General features: G+C 41.6%; 3 protein-coding genes across 3 annotated transcripts; all 3 read right to left on the reverse strand.

Moving 5' to 3' along the window:
* Positions 1–5,698: 5,698 nt before the first annotated feature.
* LOC101699884 (keratin-associated protein 1-3-like) lies at positions 5,699–6,380 on the reverse strand. The gene has a single exon (XM_004859850.3). It carries the CDS (start codon positions 6,342–6,344, stop codon positions 5,964–5,966), a length of 381 nt encoding a protein of 126 aa, XP_004859907.2. The 5' UTR covers positions 6,345–6,380; the 3' UTR covers positions 5,699–5,963.
* Positions 6,381–12,589: 6,209 nt separating this feature from the next.
* On the reverse strand, positions 12,590–13,236 carry LOC147821052 (keratin, high-sulfur matrix protein, IIIA3A-like). Its single transcript, XM_087202620.1, has one exon. It carries the CDS (start codon positions 13,215–13,217, stop codon positions 12,825–12,827), a length of 393 nt encoding a protein of 130 aa, XP_087058746.1. The 5' UTR covers positions 13,218–13,236; the 3' UTR covers positions 12,590–12,824.
* A 4,483-nt stretch (positions 13,237–17,719) lies between these two features.
* Positions 17,720–18,369, reverse strand: LOC147821053 (keratin, high-sulfur matrix protein, IIIA3A-like). Its single transcript, XM_087202251.1, has one exon. It carries the CDS (start codon positions 18,347–18,349, stop codon positions 17,957–17,959), a length of 393 nt encoding a protein of 130 aa, XP_087058377.1. The 5' UTR covers positions 18,350–18,369; the 3' UTR covers positions 17,720–17,956.
* Between the last annotated feature and the right edge of the window lie 1,582 nt (positions 18,370–19,951).

Here is a 19,951-nt window from a genome sequence, read left to right on the forward strand (position 1 = left end):
CATCTACTGCGTCCTTCCACAGTGCCATTTTTGCCTTGGAGCCAGCCTACCATGTACTGAACCCATTGAAACTGTGAGCCAAAATAAATCTCTCCTCCTTTAAATTGTGGATTTCAAGTTTTGTGTCCCAGTGATGGGAAAGTGACTGAGACACAGAGGATGTTCTATAGATTTAAATGTTCTTAGCTGTATAAAATCTATGGACTTAGCATATGTGACACATTATAGTCTATCAGATTGCAGCATCTGGGTTATTGTAGATGTTAAACAGTAGCCTAATTGGCTATAATGTTTGAATTGCATATATGATTTGAATGAGGCAACTGATGAAGGTGAGGTTGAATGAATTCTTTGGGTACAATTTTTTTGTTTTTTTTAAAATTAATTTTATTGGTACATTTTAGGTATAAATATAATGACATTCATCATTGGAAATTTGTACCTTTACATAATATATCTTGGTTCTTATGTTTTCCCCATTCCCCTGCCCTCCCTTCAACTCCACCCCTCCATATTTATAAAGACTTTGTTTCCATTTTTTTCCTTTTCTCATATTAATTTCATTCCCTTCTTTCCTTTCTCCAATCCCCCACACTCCCCCTTCCCCTTTTGACCTTTTCTTCCTATTTCACATTATCTACTATACTTTTATTAATTTTTCCCCATTAAGTTTATTGGTACATTTTAGGTGTAAAATACAGTTACATTCCTCATTGGGATCTTGTACCATTACATGAGTGTCTTGGTTCTTATTTTTTTCCCCCTTCCCTTCCCCTCCTTTCACCCTTTCACCCTTCCCTATTTGCAAAGACCTTGTTTCCATTTTTTTCCTCTTCTCATATTTTTTCTTTTCCCTTCTTTCCTTCTCCCTACCCCTCCCACTTCCCCTGCTCCTTTAGACCTTTTCTTCTTATTACACAATATCAATTATACATTTTTTTAAAATTACAATATCAAGATCTAGGAGACATTATGACAGATTTTACAGAATTTAAAAGGATATAGAAAGCATATTACAAAAATCTTTTTGGAAATAAATTTGACAACTTCTAAGACGTACCTTGGAAGACAAATTAATGAAAGTAACTCTGGAGGAAATATAAATTTGAATAGCACCTATTAAAGAAAGTATATTCCTAGCTTGAAAACCTACCTATATTGACAACAGCAGGCTCGTAATACATTTTAACTGATGAATTATATTGAACATTTAAAGCAGAAAAAAAAAGGAACACTTCTCCTCTCATTTTAGGAAATCAACATTGTGCTAATCCTAAAACTGGATAAAGATAATAGAAGAAAAAAGTATGAACATAGATAGAAATTTGTTTAACAAAACAAACTATTAGAAGTCAGATCTGGCAGGATGTAGAATAGGGATGGCAGTGTTGGTTCAGCATTGGAAGATCCACCCCCAAAAGTCATCATTTTAACAGAGGAAAGGAAAAAGCCATATGATCCTATAAGTAGTTGCAGAAAAAGTATTGGACTAAATTCTACAACTGTTCATGGTAAAAGCTATCAGGAGGCTAGAAGTAGAACAGAAACTTCTCAACAGATCAAAGACATGTACTCCATACTTCCAGCAAAAACACCTTATATGAATGGAGAGGATACAATGCTTTCTATTAATTAAAAGTTTTAAAAGTCTTGTCATGACTTTTTCTTTTTGTTGAAATCTCCCCTTTTGCATTTAATTTGTCACACCCAATGGATTCATTCTGTTGGGCTTCCTGGGGTTGTGATCATCATTGTCTTTTCCTAGGATATTGTCTAACAGTTTTTGGAGTGCTGATTTTGTATTCATGAAGTTCCTAAGGTTCTCTTTATCATGAAAGTATCTTACTTCTCCATCAATTTTGAAAGATAGTTTTGCAGGGTACATCAATCTGGGTTGGAGGCTGTTTTCCTTTAGGGCTTGAAATACGTCACTCTAAGCTCTTCTTGCCTTGAGGGCTTGCACTGAGAAGTCTGCTGTGATTCTGATGGGCTTGCCTTTGTATGTGATTTGTTTCTCTTCTCTCACTGCTTGTAGAACTTTGTTCTTTTGCTGGGTTTCTGGAATCCTATTATATGCCTATGTGTAGATTTTTTTTTGTTCGAGGCTAGTTGGAGTCCTATATGCCTCATTTATCTGTATGTCAAGTTCTTTTCCCCTGCTTGGGAAGTTTTCTGCCATCACTTCTGTGAACAGTTCTTTTATGTCATTTGCACTCTCTCCTCTTTCTTCATTGACTCCAGTCAGTCTTATGTTATTCTTTGCATCGTCTAGCAGCTGCTGGATTGCTTTCTTGTAGTCTCTTAGCATTTTAAAGCAATTTTTCTTTTCCTGGTCACTAATTGCAATCTTATCTTCTATATCTGAAATTCTGTTCTCACACTGGTTCATTCTCCTGCGTAGACTTTCAGTGGCGTTTTTAATCTCCTGGAAATCTGTTTGCATCTGTTTTATGGATTCCATTTGTTTCCTATGTTGGGATTCCATCATGTTCCTCAGATCCTCTATTTTTTTACCTGTGTCCTCTCTAGATTTATTAATCATGTCTTACACTATGGGCACAATCTTTCCTGTTATCTGAGAAATTATTTTTCCAGATCCTCTTTCGTTGCCAGTTCAAGGAGTCCAGGTGTGTGAGTATCAGATTATTCCATCTCATTTCCCTTAGGGGTTGCTGTAGGTGATCTAGAAGTCTGTTTTTGAGGCTTTTTTTATGTGTCTTCTCATTTCACAGGGTCAGAGGTGCTCCTGGTGCCTGCACGGCTCACCTCCTCTGCCCTAGGGGTGATAAAATGGCAGTGGGGGAGTCTCCTCTTGGGTGCTGGGATTGGCTCACCTCCTCTGCCCTTGGAGTGGTGCAGTGGTGGCGGGCCTCATCCTGGGTGCTGGGCTCTTTGGGTACAATTATAGGTGACCTGATTTCTGTGGAGCATGGACTCTATTACAGAGAAATTGAATTAAAATGGGCCTTGAACACTATAGGCATGTTCTGCTTCTCCTGAAGTGACAGCTTTGAGTTTAGGTCATAACTCTTTCCAGGTCAGAATTAAGACACGTTTGAAAATCTCACATCAAATCTGAATGAAAGTATGGTTCTTTGTGAGTTTCTTGCTACTTTTTAAGCAAAGAAACCTTATGGCTTCTTTGATGAGCTAGTTTGTCACCTTGGATATTTGAAATTTATATTTGTCATGGTTACAATCTCAGAAGCTATTTATTTCATACTAAATTCAGCAGAATCTTTGTTACTAAAAATATTTATCTCCCCTTCCAAAACATTCAGATATTTGAGTGTTGGAAATACATTATTGATAACAGCATTGAAGATGGTAGCATTGGATGTTGGATCTTCATTTTAAGTTTTCTACTCTGGCATTGTTTTCAACATCTCCCTCAGAGCAAAATTTAACTCATCGTTCATGTTCATGATCTTTGGCTGCCCTAAGGGAATTATTGAGAATAAAATATAACACCTAAAATTCAAGAATTCTACTCCTCAGCTAGAGAATGAAGATTAATCTGAATGTTCCCCTTCTTCTCCTAAATCCATCAAGAAAATTAAATTTAAATAGAACCTTTCCCCTAGCATTTGAACCCATATCTTCTTGATTTGTTTCTACGGAAATAGAGTAATGTCACAAGTCATGATGTTGTTCTAGGTAGATCATCTATTCCCTTTAAGTGCTAGGTAGTTCTATCTCTAGATTTCTTGGTGAAAATGCCACTACTGTGAAACTTGAGACTTTTGGGGGGGCGGGTACCAGGGATCAAGCTTGGGTCCTTGCATTTGCACAGCAGGTGGCAAAAACAATGAGCTAAATCCCTGGTGAAAGTTGAGACTTTAAAAAAATGAGTGCTTATTCTTTTTGGTTTTCATTTAAGTTAAGGGCCAAGATTGGTCCAGCACCACAAGCTGAAAGGATATGTTCATTTGTTATTTTTAAACATTTGACCACTGTTTTACAGAGATGTAATGTTTTGAGTTATTTTTCTTTATGATGTTGGGGTTCCACTTTCCTAGTCACAAGCTTTGAAGAGTCTCAATTCCTTCGTTTCCATTTTACCAGTTCTCTAGTCCAATTGCATGTGTCCTACTTAGATTTCTGAGGGATAAGATGTGGCCCATGCACCAGCTGCAGGAACACCCCATCCATGGTTCTGTGCTGAGCTCCATCGTAGCAACCTGGACTTGACAACAGATCAATATCAGGAACCTCCTCCCACCCCCAACTTTCTGTCTTAAACCAGGTAGCAAGATCTTTCTCAGTTCTCTTGAGTGCCAACCTAGGTCTTCTTGGTGCTTCTGAGCTAGAACCTTTCTAAGTGAAAGCTACAGCAATGCTAACCCTTCTTATCCTGATGGAGACAAGAGATCTATACTGCAGAGGAGGGGAATGTAGCCCACATTGGAGAGCCATCAAGTGTAGATCAGAGTTGTGTCCTGACATGCGGCTCTGTCCAGGCAGAGGAAGGAACACCAGGGTATCTTCACACCATGGTGCTGTAGGCTGAGCCAGCTGGATGCCCCAGCTCTGTGTTCATCCCAAATGCTGCCTTTTTCTAATTCTAATAAAGCTGTGGCCATGGAGGGACAGCTCATCATGCCAGAAGAATAGCCCATAACTGTTAAGTAGGCCCTTCCATACCCCTCTCTCCTCAATCCCTGGCTCACCACACGGATTTTAGGATCAAAGACTTTATCCCATAGGATGGAAGCCTCACGTGTGACTTTCATTCATTCTTGCTTTATCTCAGAACTTTCTGGAGATTGGAGTAGGAATGGTGATAGTGTATGGCCAACATCATGTTCATTTCAATCCATCCCTGTAATGAACATTGGTTTTCTGCTTCACAACATGCAAGAGGTTTGTACAGGTACAGTGAAAATATCAATAGATATTCCTTTCATCATTTTCTAAAGTATATTTTGAGGGCCATTGGTATTACAGGATGTCAACAGGTAAAATAGGAGCAGAGGATTTTTGGCTAAATCTTTTTTGGGGTAATGTCATAGAGGTTTCTTTGTTGCAGGGCATATTTCAGCCCCTTTAATATTCTTCTGTGCTTGTAAACCTTCAAGAAGGCTATTGAATATTGTCCCCTCTGGGCATTAATTGTTAGTATCACCATTTAGAAAGAAATCTACTCTGTGTCTATGCCTCCTGAAAGGGACATTGTAAGTAATACAACTCAATTTTCAGACTAGGAATAGTTGCCCAGGCAACTTGCCCAAAATGTCATTCACTGTTGGTTTCAAAGCTTGGACTACAAATCAGGATGCCCTCACATCTTGTGCTATTGTTTTACAATCTTGTGTTTACGGTTTTTCCCATTTTGTGTTATCCTTTTGTATATCTTGATCATTGGATGAATTATATAGACTCATATATAAATAATGGGTATGTTTTTACAAACATTAGGAAACTAAATGGCATTTCCTTTTTGTAAAATTGATCTTCGAAAACCCTAATCCTACCACTTTGCCTACGTAAGGACCTTAGGAAATACCTCAATTGTGTCCTTTTAACGATATGTTTTGGCTGCAGAATACAGGGACATTTAATGGCAAAACAAAGAAAAATCAGTTTTAAAGACTGTTATTAAAGAATAAAAATAAAAACGATAGGCCATGTTGAGATTTTGAAAAATCCCAATATCCTGGTACCATTAAAGAAAAGAAAGTTCTAACAATGACTTCAATAAAGAGGTGGACATTTTTTATTAAATCCAAGTCCCAATGAGCTGTTGAAACACTTCAGATGATTTTACAAAGAAGTATTACACATCCCTTTTCACATTGTAGGACTGCTGTTGATATTCAGGCCTGTGGAAGATTTTGGATCTTGCACTTGGAAAATCATGTAGCTGTACCATAAGGAGCTGCAAGCTGGGTTATGGGTATTGGAATCGGGACTCAGTTAGGTTTGAAGGGCCAGCTCTCCAGATTTCTATCAGAAGAAGGTTTTTAGCAGGTGGGCTGGCAGCTGCTGGGCTCACAGCAGTAGCAGCAGCAGGCCGGGCGGCAGCAGGACTGTCCACAGTAGGATGGGCGGCAGCAGGAGGCCTGGGCATGGTGCAGCTGGCAGCAGGTTGGGGGCGTGCAGCTCACCACGCAGCACGGGGGCAGGCAGGTGCCCTCCACGCGGCAGTCTGGGCGGCACCACCTGGTGCGGCAGCTCACGGCACCGCTGCCACCCTCCTGGCCGAAACTGACACCACCTGCAGTGCCACAGCCAGTCTGGCAGCAGCTGGTTTCCCAGCAGCTGGGCTGGCAGCAGCTGGAGCCACAGTTCCCAGAGGTGGAGCAGCTGGGAAACCCACAGAAGCTAGTGGCACAGCAGGCCATGCCGAGAGGAGCTGGGCCGAGAGTGTGTTGTGCAGCGAAGTCTGAGCGGTGGTCGCTCGGTTCAGCTCGAACCCTTTATAAGCTGCCGCCAGCTGATTAGTCTGTGACCGAAGCATTTTTATCCTATTACTCCTTCAACCAGCTTCTCTAGGGCCCTCTGTTCAAATTCTGAGTTACTTTAAATAGATCTCCAAATTGGTTTGCCCTTATTACTCAGCTAATAGTCGCCAAATGTGTTCATCCTTCGTAGAAATGTTAATGCTTCATTTCCAAACTATGCTGTATTTTCCCCTGGAGCCTCAGCTTGAGTCTTGTGCCTGTGGTTGCAGCACCTGACAGGTGACTCTCCTCCTTAAATTAGTGTGATGTGGGGGTCACACGATCAAACCTCAACTTTGGGGAAAAGAATTATTGGCCATAGACGATCCTCCGTGTAAAACTATACTTATATTTTCAGATTGATAAGGGATAGTCTCTACAATCAGCCAAGTAGAAACTCTGATAAACCCCATATTCATAGAAATTCATAGATCTCTCCAGATATTGGATCTTCCCTCAATTTCTGTGATCTTTCTGAACTTCAGACCTTCACATTTCAGGAAGTATTTATTACTCAGTGTATAAATGGAACACAATTTGTTACATTCCAATTTAATTTTTAAAAGGAGCTAAAATTCATATGCAGTCACTGGGGAAAAAGAATCACAAAATATTGTAAGTGAAATTTACACTTCTCTGCTAGATGAATTATTTGGGCAGTATTTCTCAAAGGCAGGATTTACTTCCAGCTTACATCATGAGATGTTGCTACAGCATATGTTCAGTTAAAGGATATTGGTTGACTGCTGAACTTGCAAAGGACCAAAAATGAAGGAATTAGGAAACATTTTTTTTGTATCAAAGTGTTTGTAAGTCAGGTTAAGAATGGGTGATCAAATATGGTTCAATGGGTATAAAGATCAAGATAAATTCCAGCCAAAGAAAATTTGAAACAATTCCAGGGAGTTGCCAAATGAAAAAATGTGATTTTTTTTAATAGTAGTGTATGCTGATTTTATTTTATTTTATTTTTTCCCCATTTAGTTTATTGGTACATTTTAGGTATAAAATACAGTTATATACATCATTGGGATCTTGTACCATTACATGAGTATCTTAGTTATTTTTTCCCCTTCCCCTGCCCTCCATTCACCCCCTCCACTTTTCCCTATTTGCAAAGACTTTGTTTCCATTTTTTTCTTCTTATATTTTTTTCCCTTCTTTGCTTTCCCCTACCTCTCCCACTTCCCCTGCTCCTTTAGACCTTTACTTCCTGTTACACAGTATCAATTATACATTTTTAAATTTACAATATCAAGATCTAGGAGACATTACCACAGATTTCACAGAATTTAAAAGGATATAGAAAGCATATTACAAAAATCTGTTTTGAAATAAATTTTACAGCTTCTAAGAAGTACCTTGGAAGACAAATTAATGAAACTAACTCTGGAGGAAATATAAAAAGTGAATAGCACCTATTAAAGAAAGTATATTCCTAGCTAAAAACCTACCTATATGACAACAACAGGCTCATACACATTTTAACTGATAAATTATATCAAACATTTAAAGCAGAGAAAAAAGCAACTCTTCTCCCCTCGTTTTAGGAAATCAACATTGTGCTAATCCTAAAACTGGATAAAGATAATAGAAGAAAAATGTATGAACATAGAAATTTGTTTAACAAAACAAACTATTAGAAGTCAGATCTGGCAGTATGTAGAAAGTGGTTTTATTATAGGGATGGCAGTGTTGGTTTAGCATTGGAAGATTCACCCCCAAAAGTCATCATTTTAACAGAGGAAAGGAAAAAGCCATATGATCCTGTCACTAGTTGGAGAAAAAGTATCAGACCAAATTCTACAGCTGTTCATGGTTAAAGCTATCAGGAGACTAGAAGTAGAACAGAACCTTCTCAACAGATTAAAGACATGTACTCCATACTTCCAGCAAAAACACCTTATATGAATGGAGAAGATGCAATGCTTTCTCCCTAAGGTGGGGAACGAGGGCAGATATGCCTATTCTTCATCTGTCCATTAAACTTTGAAACATAGGCCTAAATCAAAATAGTCTGGCAATAAAATGGCACAATTAGGATAGCATTGGCAAGGTAGAAGCAAAATCTTTATATGTAGATGAAATGATCATCTGTAGAGAAAATACTAATAAATCTCTAGGAGCCCTTAGAACTTGTATTTGAATTTAGCAGGATTAGAAAACAAAAAGTATATATAAAAATTCAGGTCTATGTATACTTGCTATAAATGAAGAATTGGATATTGAAATTTAAAAGTTATGTAGGAGTACGAAGGACCTAGAAAAGTAAAAAGAAAAAGAAAAAACAACAACAGTGTTTGAAGATGTTTAATACCTAATTTTAAGACTTTCTCTAAAGCTACAGTAATCAAGGCAGTGTTGGTATAAGGAAAGACATATAGATGATTGGAATAAAACAGAGAATCTAGAAATAGAACCACACATATATGGTCCACTGAGTTTTGAAAGATTATTTAACATTAACATTTTATAGTATATAAACTCAAATCAAGACCTGAGGAAGATAGTGTTTTCAGCAAATGGCACTAGAACACCTAGTATCCGTATATAAAAAATTAACCTCAACCCTTTATTTCCATACATAAAAATAACTTGAAAGGATCTATGAACCTAAATGTGAAAGACTAAAACTATGAAACTTTAAGGGAAAATGTTTATGAATTTAGGGTAGGCAAGAACTTCCTAGGATACAAAAAACATGATGTATAAAAGAAAGAAATTGATTAATGAGATTCCATCAAAATTTAGAACTTTAAATGACATCGTTAAAATGAAAAGTAGTCCTTAAACAGACCATATTTACAATGCATATAACCTAGGACCAGAATATGTAAAGAACTCTTACACCTAATTAATAGACAACCCAATTAAAAAGTAGAAACAAGAAGATGATAAATAGCCAGTATAGCACAAGGAAAGGTGTGCGACACTAGGATCAGAAAAATACTAATCAGTACAATAACAAGATTGAATTTTACGCTCATTAGAGAGATGAAGTTAAAAGTTTTAAAAGCCTTGTTATGACTTTTTCTTTTTGTTGGATTCTCCCCCTTTGTGTTTAATTTGTCACACCCAACGGATTCGTTCTGTTGGGCTTCCTGGGGTTGTGATCTTCATTGTTTTTTCCTAGGATATTGTCTAAAAGTTTTTGGAGTGTTGGTTTGGTATTCATGAAGTTCCTAAGGTTCTCTTTACCATGAAAGTATCTTATTTCTCCATCAATTTTGAAAGATAGTTTTGCAGGGTACATCAATCTGGGTTGGAGGCTGTTTTCCTTTAGGGCTTGAAATCCATCACTCCAAGCTCTTCTTGCCTTGAGGGTTTGCATTGAGAAGTCTGCTGTGAATCTGATGGGCTTTCTTTTGTACATGATTTGTTTCTTTTCTCTCACTGCTTGTAAAACTTTGTTCTTTTGTTGGGTTTCTGGAATCCTAACTGTTATATGCCTATGTGTAGATTTTTTTTGATTAAGGCTAGTTGGAGTCCTACAGGCCTCACATATCTGTATATCAATTTCTTTTCCCCTGTTTGGAAAGTTTTCTGCCATCACTTCTGTGAACAGTTTTTTATGTCATCTGCACTCTCTCCTGTTCCTTCATTGACTCCAATCACTCTTATGTTATTCTTCTTTGCATTGTCTAGCAGCTGCTGGATTGCTTTCTCGTGGACCCTTACAATTTTGAAGCAATTTTTCTTTTCCTGATCACTAATTGCAATCTTATCTTCTATATCTGAAATTCTGTCCTCACACTGGTTCATTCTCCTGCGTAGACTTTCAGTGGTGTTTTTAATCTCCTAGATATCTGTTTGCATCTGTTTTTTGGGTTCCATTTGTTTCCTATGTTATGACTCCATCATGTTCCTCAGATCCTTTATTTTTTTAATCTGTGTCCTCTCTAGATTTATTAATCATGTCTTACACTATGGGCTCAATCTTTGCTGTTATCTGAGAAATTATTTCTGCTTTCATTTTTTCCAGATCCTCTTTTGTTGCCAGTTCAGGGAGTCCAGGTGGTTGAGTATCAGATTGTTCCATCTCGTTTCCCTTAGGGGTTGCTGTAGGTGATCTGGAAGTCTGTGTTTGAGGCTTGTTTACATGTCTTCTCATTTCCATGGTGATGGGGGGGTGTTGCTGGTGCCCATGGGGCTCACCTCCTCTGCCCTAGGAGCAGAGGAATGGCAGTGGGGAAGCCTCCCCCTGGGTGCTGGGATTGGCTCCAGATGTGATTTTTCAATTGAATATTTAGGGTTACTTTAGGGGAACTGAAAAAAAAGTAGTGTCCAAAAAATAAAATGTTTATTTCCAATCAAACTGAAGCATCTTTTTATGAGGTGGAGGCAATGATATGTACAGCAGTGGATTACACTAGAATATGACCCATGCAGTTTCAATAAAGGTTCATGTCATATGATAACCATGACTACAGTTATGAAGTTGAAAATGGTTATATGTAATCATTGAATAATTATTCATATTGTAGGTGTAGAAACTGACATCAATCCTAGAGTACATGTTACATGTTTGTTTAATTCCACTGTGCACAGAGCACTAAAGGGTTACATAGAAAGCAAGATCCTATTTTCTATCTTGCTCCAGTGCACAAATCAGTGTGATACCAACAGGAGGGGTTAATCAAGGATATTAATCAAGGACATGATTATAACCTAAAAGTTATAAATTGGGACATAAGTGTTATAATACGTACTACTTTTCATTTTCCCTCAGCATCAGTGGATGTTAGAAGACTATTGAGTTTGGAAGGGATACATTTTGGAGAAATTAAGTGAGTTTCTGCATTCACACAATAAACAGCCAGAATAGCTGGGTATAAAATTCCTTTCTAGACCAATTCTTTGCATTCTATGCCATGCTGCATTCCAGAATCAAGTCATATTATTAAAACTCTTTGTCTCCTGCTTTTATTTTGAATGTGATGGCTTAAAATAGAAAACTGAAGTAGAGGGTAGAGTACACTATGGAGTAGTGATTATAAAGGCAATAAATAAGTTAAAAGTTTTTTGTTCTCAGACCCAAAGAGTTTTCCCAAGAACTACAATAAGTTACACTTACTTCTTGCTTCTCAGTTCCCACATTCAATTTAGTTAAATACCTTCTGGGTTTCAATGCCTGCCACAATCATGTGTTCTTTATTCCCTGGGCATCATCTTAGCTCTGCTCTTCTATTTCACTTGGACCAGGGCAATGACCTTCTGATTAGTCTATGTGTAGTTGTTACTTCTGTAGACTTTGGCCTTCTGTTTCTATAAGGACCTTCCCTAAGCATCATCCCAATGCCAACTCTTGTCATGCCATTTCTTGCCCCAGAACTTTCAACAGCTCTTTAGTGCTTACTTGCCCGCTCCTTTGGCAATATGCAAAGGATATAAATTTTCCAATTTTCTTTTCTGCTCCCACTCTGGCATATTCGAGTTCCCATGCAGAGTGTCCCCCAGACAGTTGTGTAGGTGTCTCCTCCATACTTTATACCATTTCCATTGCTAAGAATGCCAACTTCTCTCTAATCTGGACACCAAAATCTTAACTCACATGCACGCTAGTTTCTCTAAATCTTTTTCTTTCTCCCCCAAAAATAGTGACCTCTCTGTGGGTACATTGCACTTTTTTTGTACTTATACCCATTTTATTTTTAAATTTTTCGTGCATTTTAGTACACAGTATATAATGGTTACAATTACTGTGAGGAGTTTGTACGTGCACCCAACATAGCAAACATTTTTAGCCCCTTTCCCTCCCGTTCCTCTCCGCTCCCTTAAACTCTTGATCTCTTCCCATTTGAAAAAGTTCTATTTCCATTTTTTCTTTGATTCTCTCTTTTAAAAATTGAGCTTTTCCCCTTTTCTTTCCCTAGCAGATGTTCTCCTATATGTTGAACTTTTATTTCTCACATTCCAACTTTTTAGTTGCATTATAATGGATTTGACTCGTCCCCTAGGAGTTTGATTTTTGTTGTTGTCATTTGCTTTTTAAGAGGGGAACATTTTCAACTCAACTTGAATGTGTTTGGTACAGCACGCAGCCTGTGTCTGGCAGATGGGAGGCCATCAGCCCAGGTTTCAGTGTATTGAAATTTAATGAAAACAAAATTAGTATGAGTAAATAAAACCAAAGCAGTGTTTGGGAGGGCAAAGAAGAGAAGTTTATTAAAAAGTAAACACACCATCCGATTTTAGATCTAAGATGGGAAGAAGGTCATTGCTTCAGTACCAAGACATGAGGGCAGCCCAGGTCTTCATAGACAGACAGGGTTGGTTTGGGGTCTCAGTAGCTGAGGGCTGGAGCCTTCTTGGGTGAAGAAATGGACTCAGGCTTTCCCAGGAAGGTGGTGGCTTGCTTGCTCCAGGCTCTGGGCCCTATGTTCAGCAGCAGCAGGGGTCAAAGCTGGAGCCCCTGCAGGTCATGCGGCAGGGCGCAGGCTGGCAGCATGGGGGCCGGCAGCAGGGAGCCTGCACCGTCACAGGCTGGTAGCTGGTGGACGCCCAGCAGCAGGGCCTGCACACCACGGCCGTGCACGACGATGGGCAGCAGGTGATGGGGCGGCAGCAGCCCTCCTGCAGGCCACAGGGGTCGCAGCATACGGGCCTGCGGCAGGGCTGGCAGATGGGGCGCGTGGTGCGGGGCACGCAGCTCACGGGGCGACACACGGTGGTCTGGCAGGACACGGGGCGGCAGCAGCAGGGGTCACGGCAGCAGCAGGGCTGGAGGCAGCCACCCCCGCAGCTGAGGGAGGAGAAGGAGCCGCAGCAGGACATGGTGGAGCTGGGTGCGGGGCTGGCTTCTGGGTGTGATGTCCTCCTCCGGGGCCGGGGCCTTATATACCCTGGCCCGTCTGATGACCTCACCTGTTTGTCTTTTGGCCAATTAAGTAGAATCTTGTTTGACTCATGGCTACTTGTGATGCTCATGTGACCCCATTCAAGAATTCTTGCAGCTCTAAGTAGTAGGAATGTCTTGACACTCTCCATCATGAAAACTAGGAAATCACACCATCCCAGGCAAGCACAGATGCCAGAATTGGCAGATAATGGTGCGTCTTCTCGGGGTAGACAGTGGTGTTTTGGGGCAGCCGTACCTTGCTTACTGATGACTCAGGACAGTGAGGTTTCCATCATTTCTTTGTGATGGGAAAAATGCCAAATTGTCTTGGAGCTTTCAAACGTACACAAGACACTATTGGTGACTAAATCCACCCTGTGGGGAGTGCTTCCCCAAACTTATTCTTCCTACCTGGCTGGGCTCTGTATTTGAACCATCTTCTCCTCCTTCCTCCTTTCTTGGTGCTCAGTTTGAGTTCATAGCACCTGGTTAAACCTCAACAAAGGGTCCCAAGAGAATCTCCATTTTTTAGAGAAATTAAACAGAGAAATCTGTAGATCACTAAGTCCTTGTCCCCTCAGGAGATTGTCTGGGAGCAGCTACCTGTGAGCCAGGCAGGCGTCAGACATGATGCTTATCACTTGAAATTTTAATATGTGTATGGCTTGAAAAGGTTAGCAGCACGTATACAGAAAAGCAAAAGTTTGATCTGTAAACCGCTAAGTGCTGGCATAAACCACCTGGGCCGCTCCTGGATGCTTCCTCTTCTCTATTTCAGGCTGTGTGCAGCGGTACTCCTTGTGTTCACAGAGCGCTGGTATTCTTCTCATGTGTGTAACCAAAAGTGGTGTCATGGGGAAATTCTTTTCTTGCTGTACCATGACATGGGTGCTTTGACCACCAGGTGACACGAAGGAGGTTTTCTCTCCCAGAATGCACTGCTGGGAGGACGCTCTTCTCCATGGCTCTGCCATAACGTGAGAGGCACTTCTCCACACAGCACTCCAGAGGCGGCGTGGGAACTGCCTGAGGGATAAGCATCTGGTTTCTACCTTCACCCCTCCTGCTGCTGCCAGCAGCATCTGGGTGACTTTAGGATCATTCACTTTGTTCTTGGGCCTGAGGATCTAACGCTGCTCTAATGAAATCTCAGACATGATTTCAAAACTTTCAAAGGAACACATTGTCATGATTGGAGACACCGAGTGGGAAATCAGGCAGTCTCATCACTAATGACCTTTGAACATTTCACAGTCTTTCTTTGTCCGTGGCTGTGGAAGTTTCCTCCCCAAACTGTAACCTACAAAAAGGGTGTACATTCTGTTTTGTTTTTCCTGGTACCGGGGATCAAACTCAGGCCCTTGTGCTTGTGAGGCAGGCACCATACCACTGAGCTAAATTCCCGGCCCTACATTCTGTTGTTTTGGGGGCACGTGATCTCATATCTGATTCTCACATTGCTGTGGAGTCTTTGTGACGATCGTTTTTTGTTTGCAGTGGGAGCCTCTTTGGGAGACCCACAAAACATCAAGTTAACAGCACTCATTTCTCCTCTGTGAGCACTGCAGCCAAAGTCATCCCAGGGCGATTTTCACTCCCCCGTATAAAGAGCCCCAAGGACAGCGAGGCGAAGAACCACTCGGGGACCTCTTGCAGTAGATTTACTGCAGCGCACTTGTCTCCACCCCCTAGGAAAGTTTCACTCTGGAGAAAATACGGGTCTGCTTCAGTTATTCATGCCACGGGTGTGAGAACTCAACTCCGGGCTTTGACGGTGGATGCCATGTATCCCATGAACAGGCGACACACACGTAAAGCAGAAGCTTCCTGGCTGCGGGTCCTTGGATCATGTAATGGTACCTATCAGGATTGTCACAAGAACCAAATGAGCTAATGCTTGTAAGGACTAACAGCAGTGCCCAATAGTGAAATGTATTTGTTAAATAAATAAATAAGTAAATAAATGTATTTTAAAACCTCACATTGCATGAGTGCCTAATAAACTAAATTTTGATTCTGAAACAAATCCAACATATTGGATCTGGCCAGTTCTCTGCTGAGCTACCACAGAATGCACAGTAAATGAGGTCATCCAGGGCTGAGCTCCATTCACAGTGTGAAGAGAAATTAAAATAACAGAAGGAAGATGGAGAGTTCCCTCTCACTGAGCACCAAGCTCTGGTTAGGGAAATCGGGTATGGTCGAGCACAACTGTTTTGTTTGTGTCAGAACTGTGACCAGCAGGCAAGCTTTGCTGAGAACCCTACAGCCCAGTAACACAGAGTAGAGTCTCAGAAAAAGAAAGTCCTAAAAGAGCCTTCGCATGAATTTAGACATATCCCTAGTGGTGATGAGCAGTTACCATTTTGCATAGCAAATCAAGGGGCTTTATTTAATAGTGTCATTCAATAATAACATTATGAATACATTTAACATGGAAAATATCACCAGGTGTGGTGGTGGTGCACACCTGTAATCCCAACACTGGGGAGGCTGAGGCAGGAGGATTGCCAGGAGTTCAAGGCTAACTTGGGCTACATAGTGAGTTCAAGGGCAGCCTGAAATACACAGTGAGACCCTGTCTCAAAAACAAGTGTGTCATCTTGTGTTCTCAATTCTTAGTTGCCTATACCAAAGTGTGTAAAAACAATTCTGCGTATAATGTGGATAGCTAGTAACTTTTAAAAGTGCTTAATTGTGAGCATATGCAAAGTGCACCTTGTTTGATACAATTGAGAAAATCCTAAAATGTTAAAAGACAAATAAGCATAAGTATTGTGGGTTTCTCTTATATTAGAAAATAAGAATCTAAATAAAGAGCAAAATAAAAGGTGGATGATAGGGAGATCTTTTGCAAAAGGGAAGAGGACTGAGAATGGAGGGGAGAGAAAAGGAGGGCAGAGGATGCAAGAACAACTAAGATGCGTCGTGTATGTGGACCAACTCCCCACAAGGAATGCGGTCGCTACGTGCTGCAACGCGGACTAACAACAAATAAAGTTGAAGAAAATGGATCACATTTTAAAGACAACCAATAAATCCACTATAATATAGTGGTATGTTTTTCTATTTAAAGAAGAATTCTTTAGTAATACAAACAACGGCTGCCTAGCTAAACTTGCTTTAAGTCCAATTAGACTTTGATATGTCAGTTTTTAAAGGTAAAGCATCATCAACAAAAAGTTTTAAATATTTTCTCAGAATAGGAATAGGTTTTAGACACTGTATTTTGTTAAAAATGCATCTTCATTTAAGATACACACACACACATATTTAAGAAAAATCTAAGGAAGAAAATGAGTATTATCACTGACCATTGTTCCATGTTGTTATATAATGTCACAAATAATTTTTTAATGATAAGTACATACAGATATACAAAAACTTTTTCCTCGTACAATGTCTTTGAATTTTACAGTTTAATTTTAAACATATATACATATATATTTCATGAACAACCACACGATATTTCCTAATAGGTATACAAACCTTAGCCATTTTAAACTATTTTGCTATTTCTTTATATTTCTACATTATGTACAGTTTGACTTTTTCTCATTGATACTTTATCTCTCTCAGTAGATTATAACCTCTTTGAAGCAAGGTCTTTTCCGATTCCTTTACATCCATAAGGGTGGTCAAGTCTGGACCTCATTCATAGCAGATGTTCAATAGACATGTGTAGAGTGACAATTGCTGATTCACTTGCTTGGAAACTGTCACTCATGTGCAATTTCTGAGCACAAAGATAAGCTGCCCTGGAGAGCCAATGTGAACATAACTTCCGCAAAAACTGGAACTGGGTATCACATCCTAACTACCAAACTGCAGACATATAAAAGAGATCCATTGCCCAAACAAGCAGTTATACATGGGCATAAAAGAAAAAGAACATTATTACGTTGGGTAGACAAGTGTGCTTCTACCATGCTTCATGAAAGTGCTAACTTAAAGGTCTAATGTCAGGAAATTTGTATTCTCTAGGATTATTTGGTGGACAACTGTGATTATAATCACATTTTAATTATATAATAAGTGACTTAGTTCACTTATGCCCACTCATTTTTCTTCTTCAAAATCAAATGTGATCGGCCAGACACTGCCTGGGGTTCCTTCCTCCCCAGCCTACTGGGCAATGATGGTGTGCAGCAGGTGCCAGCTTGGTAGACCAGCACTCTGGGGTTCCTGCTGCTGCAGGAAGCCCCCAGGCGGGCCCTGTGTCTGCAGTTCTGGGCACACGGTGAAGGATGGTCCTGCCCACCCTTTGATCAGCTATGGGGCCCCGTGCACACCATCTACAAGGACTGTAACAAAACCACTGAAACTGTTTCAGAGAACATTTGAAGAGGGTTAGTCTTCATCTTGCCTTGAGAAATATCCCTGGACAACAGAAAGGCAATCTACTGAAATGAAATGCCGGAGACCATGATTTCCATGCTGGGAGTATTACATTTATTAGAAAGCAGACAACACGATAAAGGAGTCCCAGGGCAGCCCAGTGAGGACACAAGGGTACCAGCCACTGGTCTGAAAGGCGTCTTCAATGCACAGCACAAGCTACTTGGAAGAGCTGAGGCACAGGGTTGTCAGGGTAGTACAGTGTCTGCCCTGGGGCAGTGAGGCCCGGTGGGATAGACCCGGCCACCGCCTGGGGACCTTCAGGGACCAAGGGAGCTCAGCAGCAGCAGGGGTCGAAGCTGGAGCCCCTGCAGGTCATGCGGCAGGGCGCAGGCTGGCAGCACGGGGGCCGGCAGCAGGGAGCCTGCACCGTCACAGGCTGGTAGCTGGTGGACGCCCAGCAGCAGGGTCTGCACACCACGGCCGTGCACGACGATGGGCAGCAGGTGATGGGGCGGCAGCAGCCCTCCTGCAGGCCACAGGGGTCGCAGCATACGGGCCTGCGGCAGGGCTGGCAGATGGGGCGCGTGGTGCGGGGCACGCAGCTCACGGGGCGACACACGGTGGTCTGGCAGGACACGGGGCGGCAGCAGCAGGGGTCGCGGCAGCAGCAGGGCTGGAGGCAGCCACCCCCGCAGCTGAGGGAGGAGAAGGAGCCGCAGCAGGACATGGTGGAGCTGGGTGCGGGGCTGGCTTCTGGGTGTGATGTCCTCCTCCGGGGCCGGGGCCTTATATACCCTGGCCGGTCTGATGACCTGCTTGACCCAGGGTCATTCCTCGTTAATCTTCTGGCCAATTAAGTGGGGAGTTAGTTTTGACTAATGACATTTGTGACCACTCCCACCTCATAGGGATCCATGCACACACACTACCAACAGTCCTTCATTTCCTTTTATTGTTTGTTTACCAAATTCAGACATTGGATTCAATTCTGGTGAATTCGCCTCTTAAATATTTCTGACTCGTAAGAGAAAAAAGAATGTGTCTTGTAAACTAACGCGGTGTCTAATCTCTCTGCTCTTTGCCCCTGGCCTCAGCCGTTCAGTGGCCAGCTTGAAAGCTTCCGATGATTGGCACCCATGTGTGACTGGCTTCTTTGCTCAGGGAGGTGATTCTCACAGGTTGATAGCATTGCTCCAGCTGGCCTGGGCTGTTGATGTCTCCCCATTCACCTGGAAGGCCCTCTTCATCCTCACAGTCCCAGCTCCACTTCCACTTTGGTTGTAGAACCTGCTTCCGAGAAAGACTTGGTGCATTCCTTGCAGTGGTTATGTTTGCAGTGTATCTGGGGTGAGTCTGGCTCCTGCACAGTCTCGGGAGGGACTGTAGACAGCAGCAGGCCTCTTCTCCCATTGCCCACCCCAGGGAAGCTGCGGCCGAGGTGTCGGCTCCAGGTCTCGTCTCCGCGTTTGTCAGACGTGGCTTCTACTTTGAGCTTTGCACTTACCCTTTACCAGAATTTTATTCAAATAAGTGGAAAGTTCCTCCTTCCTTTCAGCAGCATCGTGCAGAGAGGGGAAAGGAATTAGGGAACCAGTTGACCCCAGGGACGGATGAGCTGAAAGGGCCTCAGGACTTCTGGGAGCGGTCAACTCTGGGTCCAGGCCAGAGGATTCTCTCTGAGGGTCAGCAGAGGGCAACTTCTGGCTGGTTGGTCGGTCTGCTTGATTCCCCGGATCTCGGTCTCAAAGTTCAGTCTGGTTGCGCTTGGTAACACTCGGTGGGACTGTGAGATGTAACCATGCCTAATTCCTTTTATTAGTATTTGTACCTTCGGCATATATGTTATCTTTTATGATGCGTTCCATAAATATACCTCTTACTTTGCAAGCAGACCAATATTTTCCCGCTGGATGTGGAAATATGGAAAGAAAAATAAAAAGAATACTGACGATCGACCACAGTTGCTTTCTAAGAGCCCTGGGGAGGGGGTGAAGGAGGGGAGAAATAGGGCAACAGGCTCTGAAAACTCCACTGGCCTGCTTTGAAAATGTCATCTGTCCTGGGATTTCCTGCCTCCAGTTCAGACGGAAGGCGCTTTGCTGTCATGAGGAATTAGTAGCATCTGGCATTGAGGATACTGTGGAAGGCATCATGGGTAGAAATGACAGCAAATTCTTTCTCCGTCTGTCCTGTTGCTAGGATTCCCTCTTAGCTCCTTTAGAATGTTACTTATTTTCAGCACGGACCAAATCAAACTCTGAGTTAACGTGGAACTGTGTTACTGTCCTGAGAAAAATGATATTATGACTTTGTAAAAGAACAACATTTC

This window comes from Heterocephalus glaber, unplaced genomic scaffold (genome assembly GCF_053883595.1).
Source record: "Heterocephalus glaber isolate CG9 unplaced genomic scaffold, H.glaber_assembly_v1.0 deba00001773, whole genome shotgun sequence".
Taxonomy (NCBI): Eukaryota; Metazoa; Chordata; class Mammalia; order Rodentia; family Bathyergidae; genus Heterocephalus; species Heterocephalus glaber.

Excerpts from the sequence above, each read along its gene's own strand:
- LOC101699884 (XM_004859850.3), bottom strand. The coding sequence starts at position 6,344 with ATGGCCTGCTGTGCCACTAGCTTCTGTGGGTTTCCCAGCTGCTCCACC.
- LOC147821052 (XM_087202620.1), bottom strand. The coding sequence starts at position 13,217 with ATGTCCTGCTGCGGCTCCTTCTCCTCCCTCAGCTGCGGGGGTGGCTGC.
- LOC147821053 (XM_087202251.1), bottom strand. The coding sequence starts at position 18,349 with ATGTCCTGCTGCGGCTCCTTCTCCTCCCTCAGCTGCGGGGGTGGCTGC.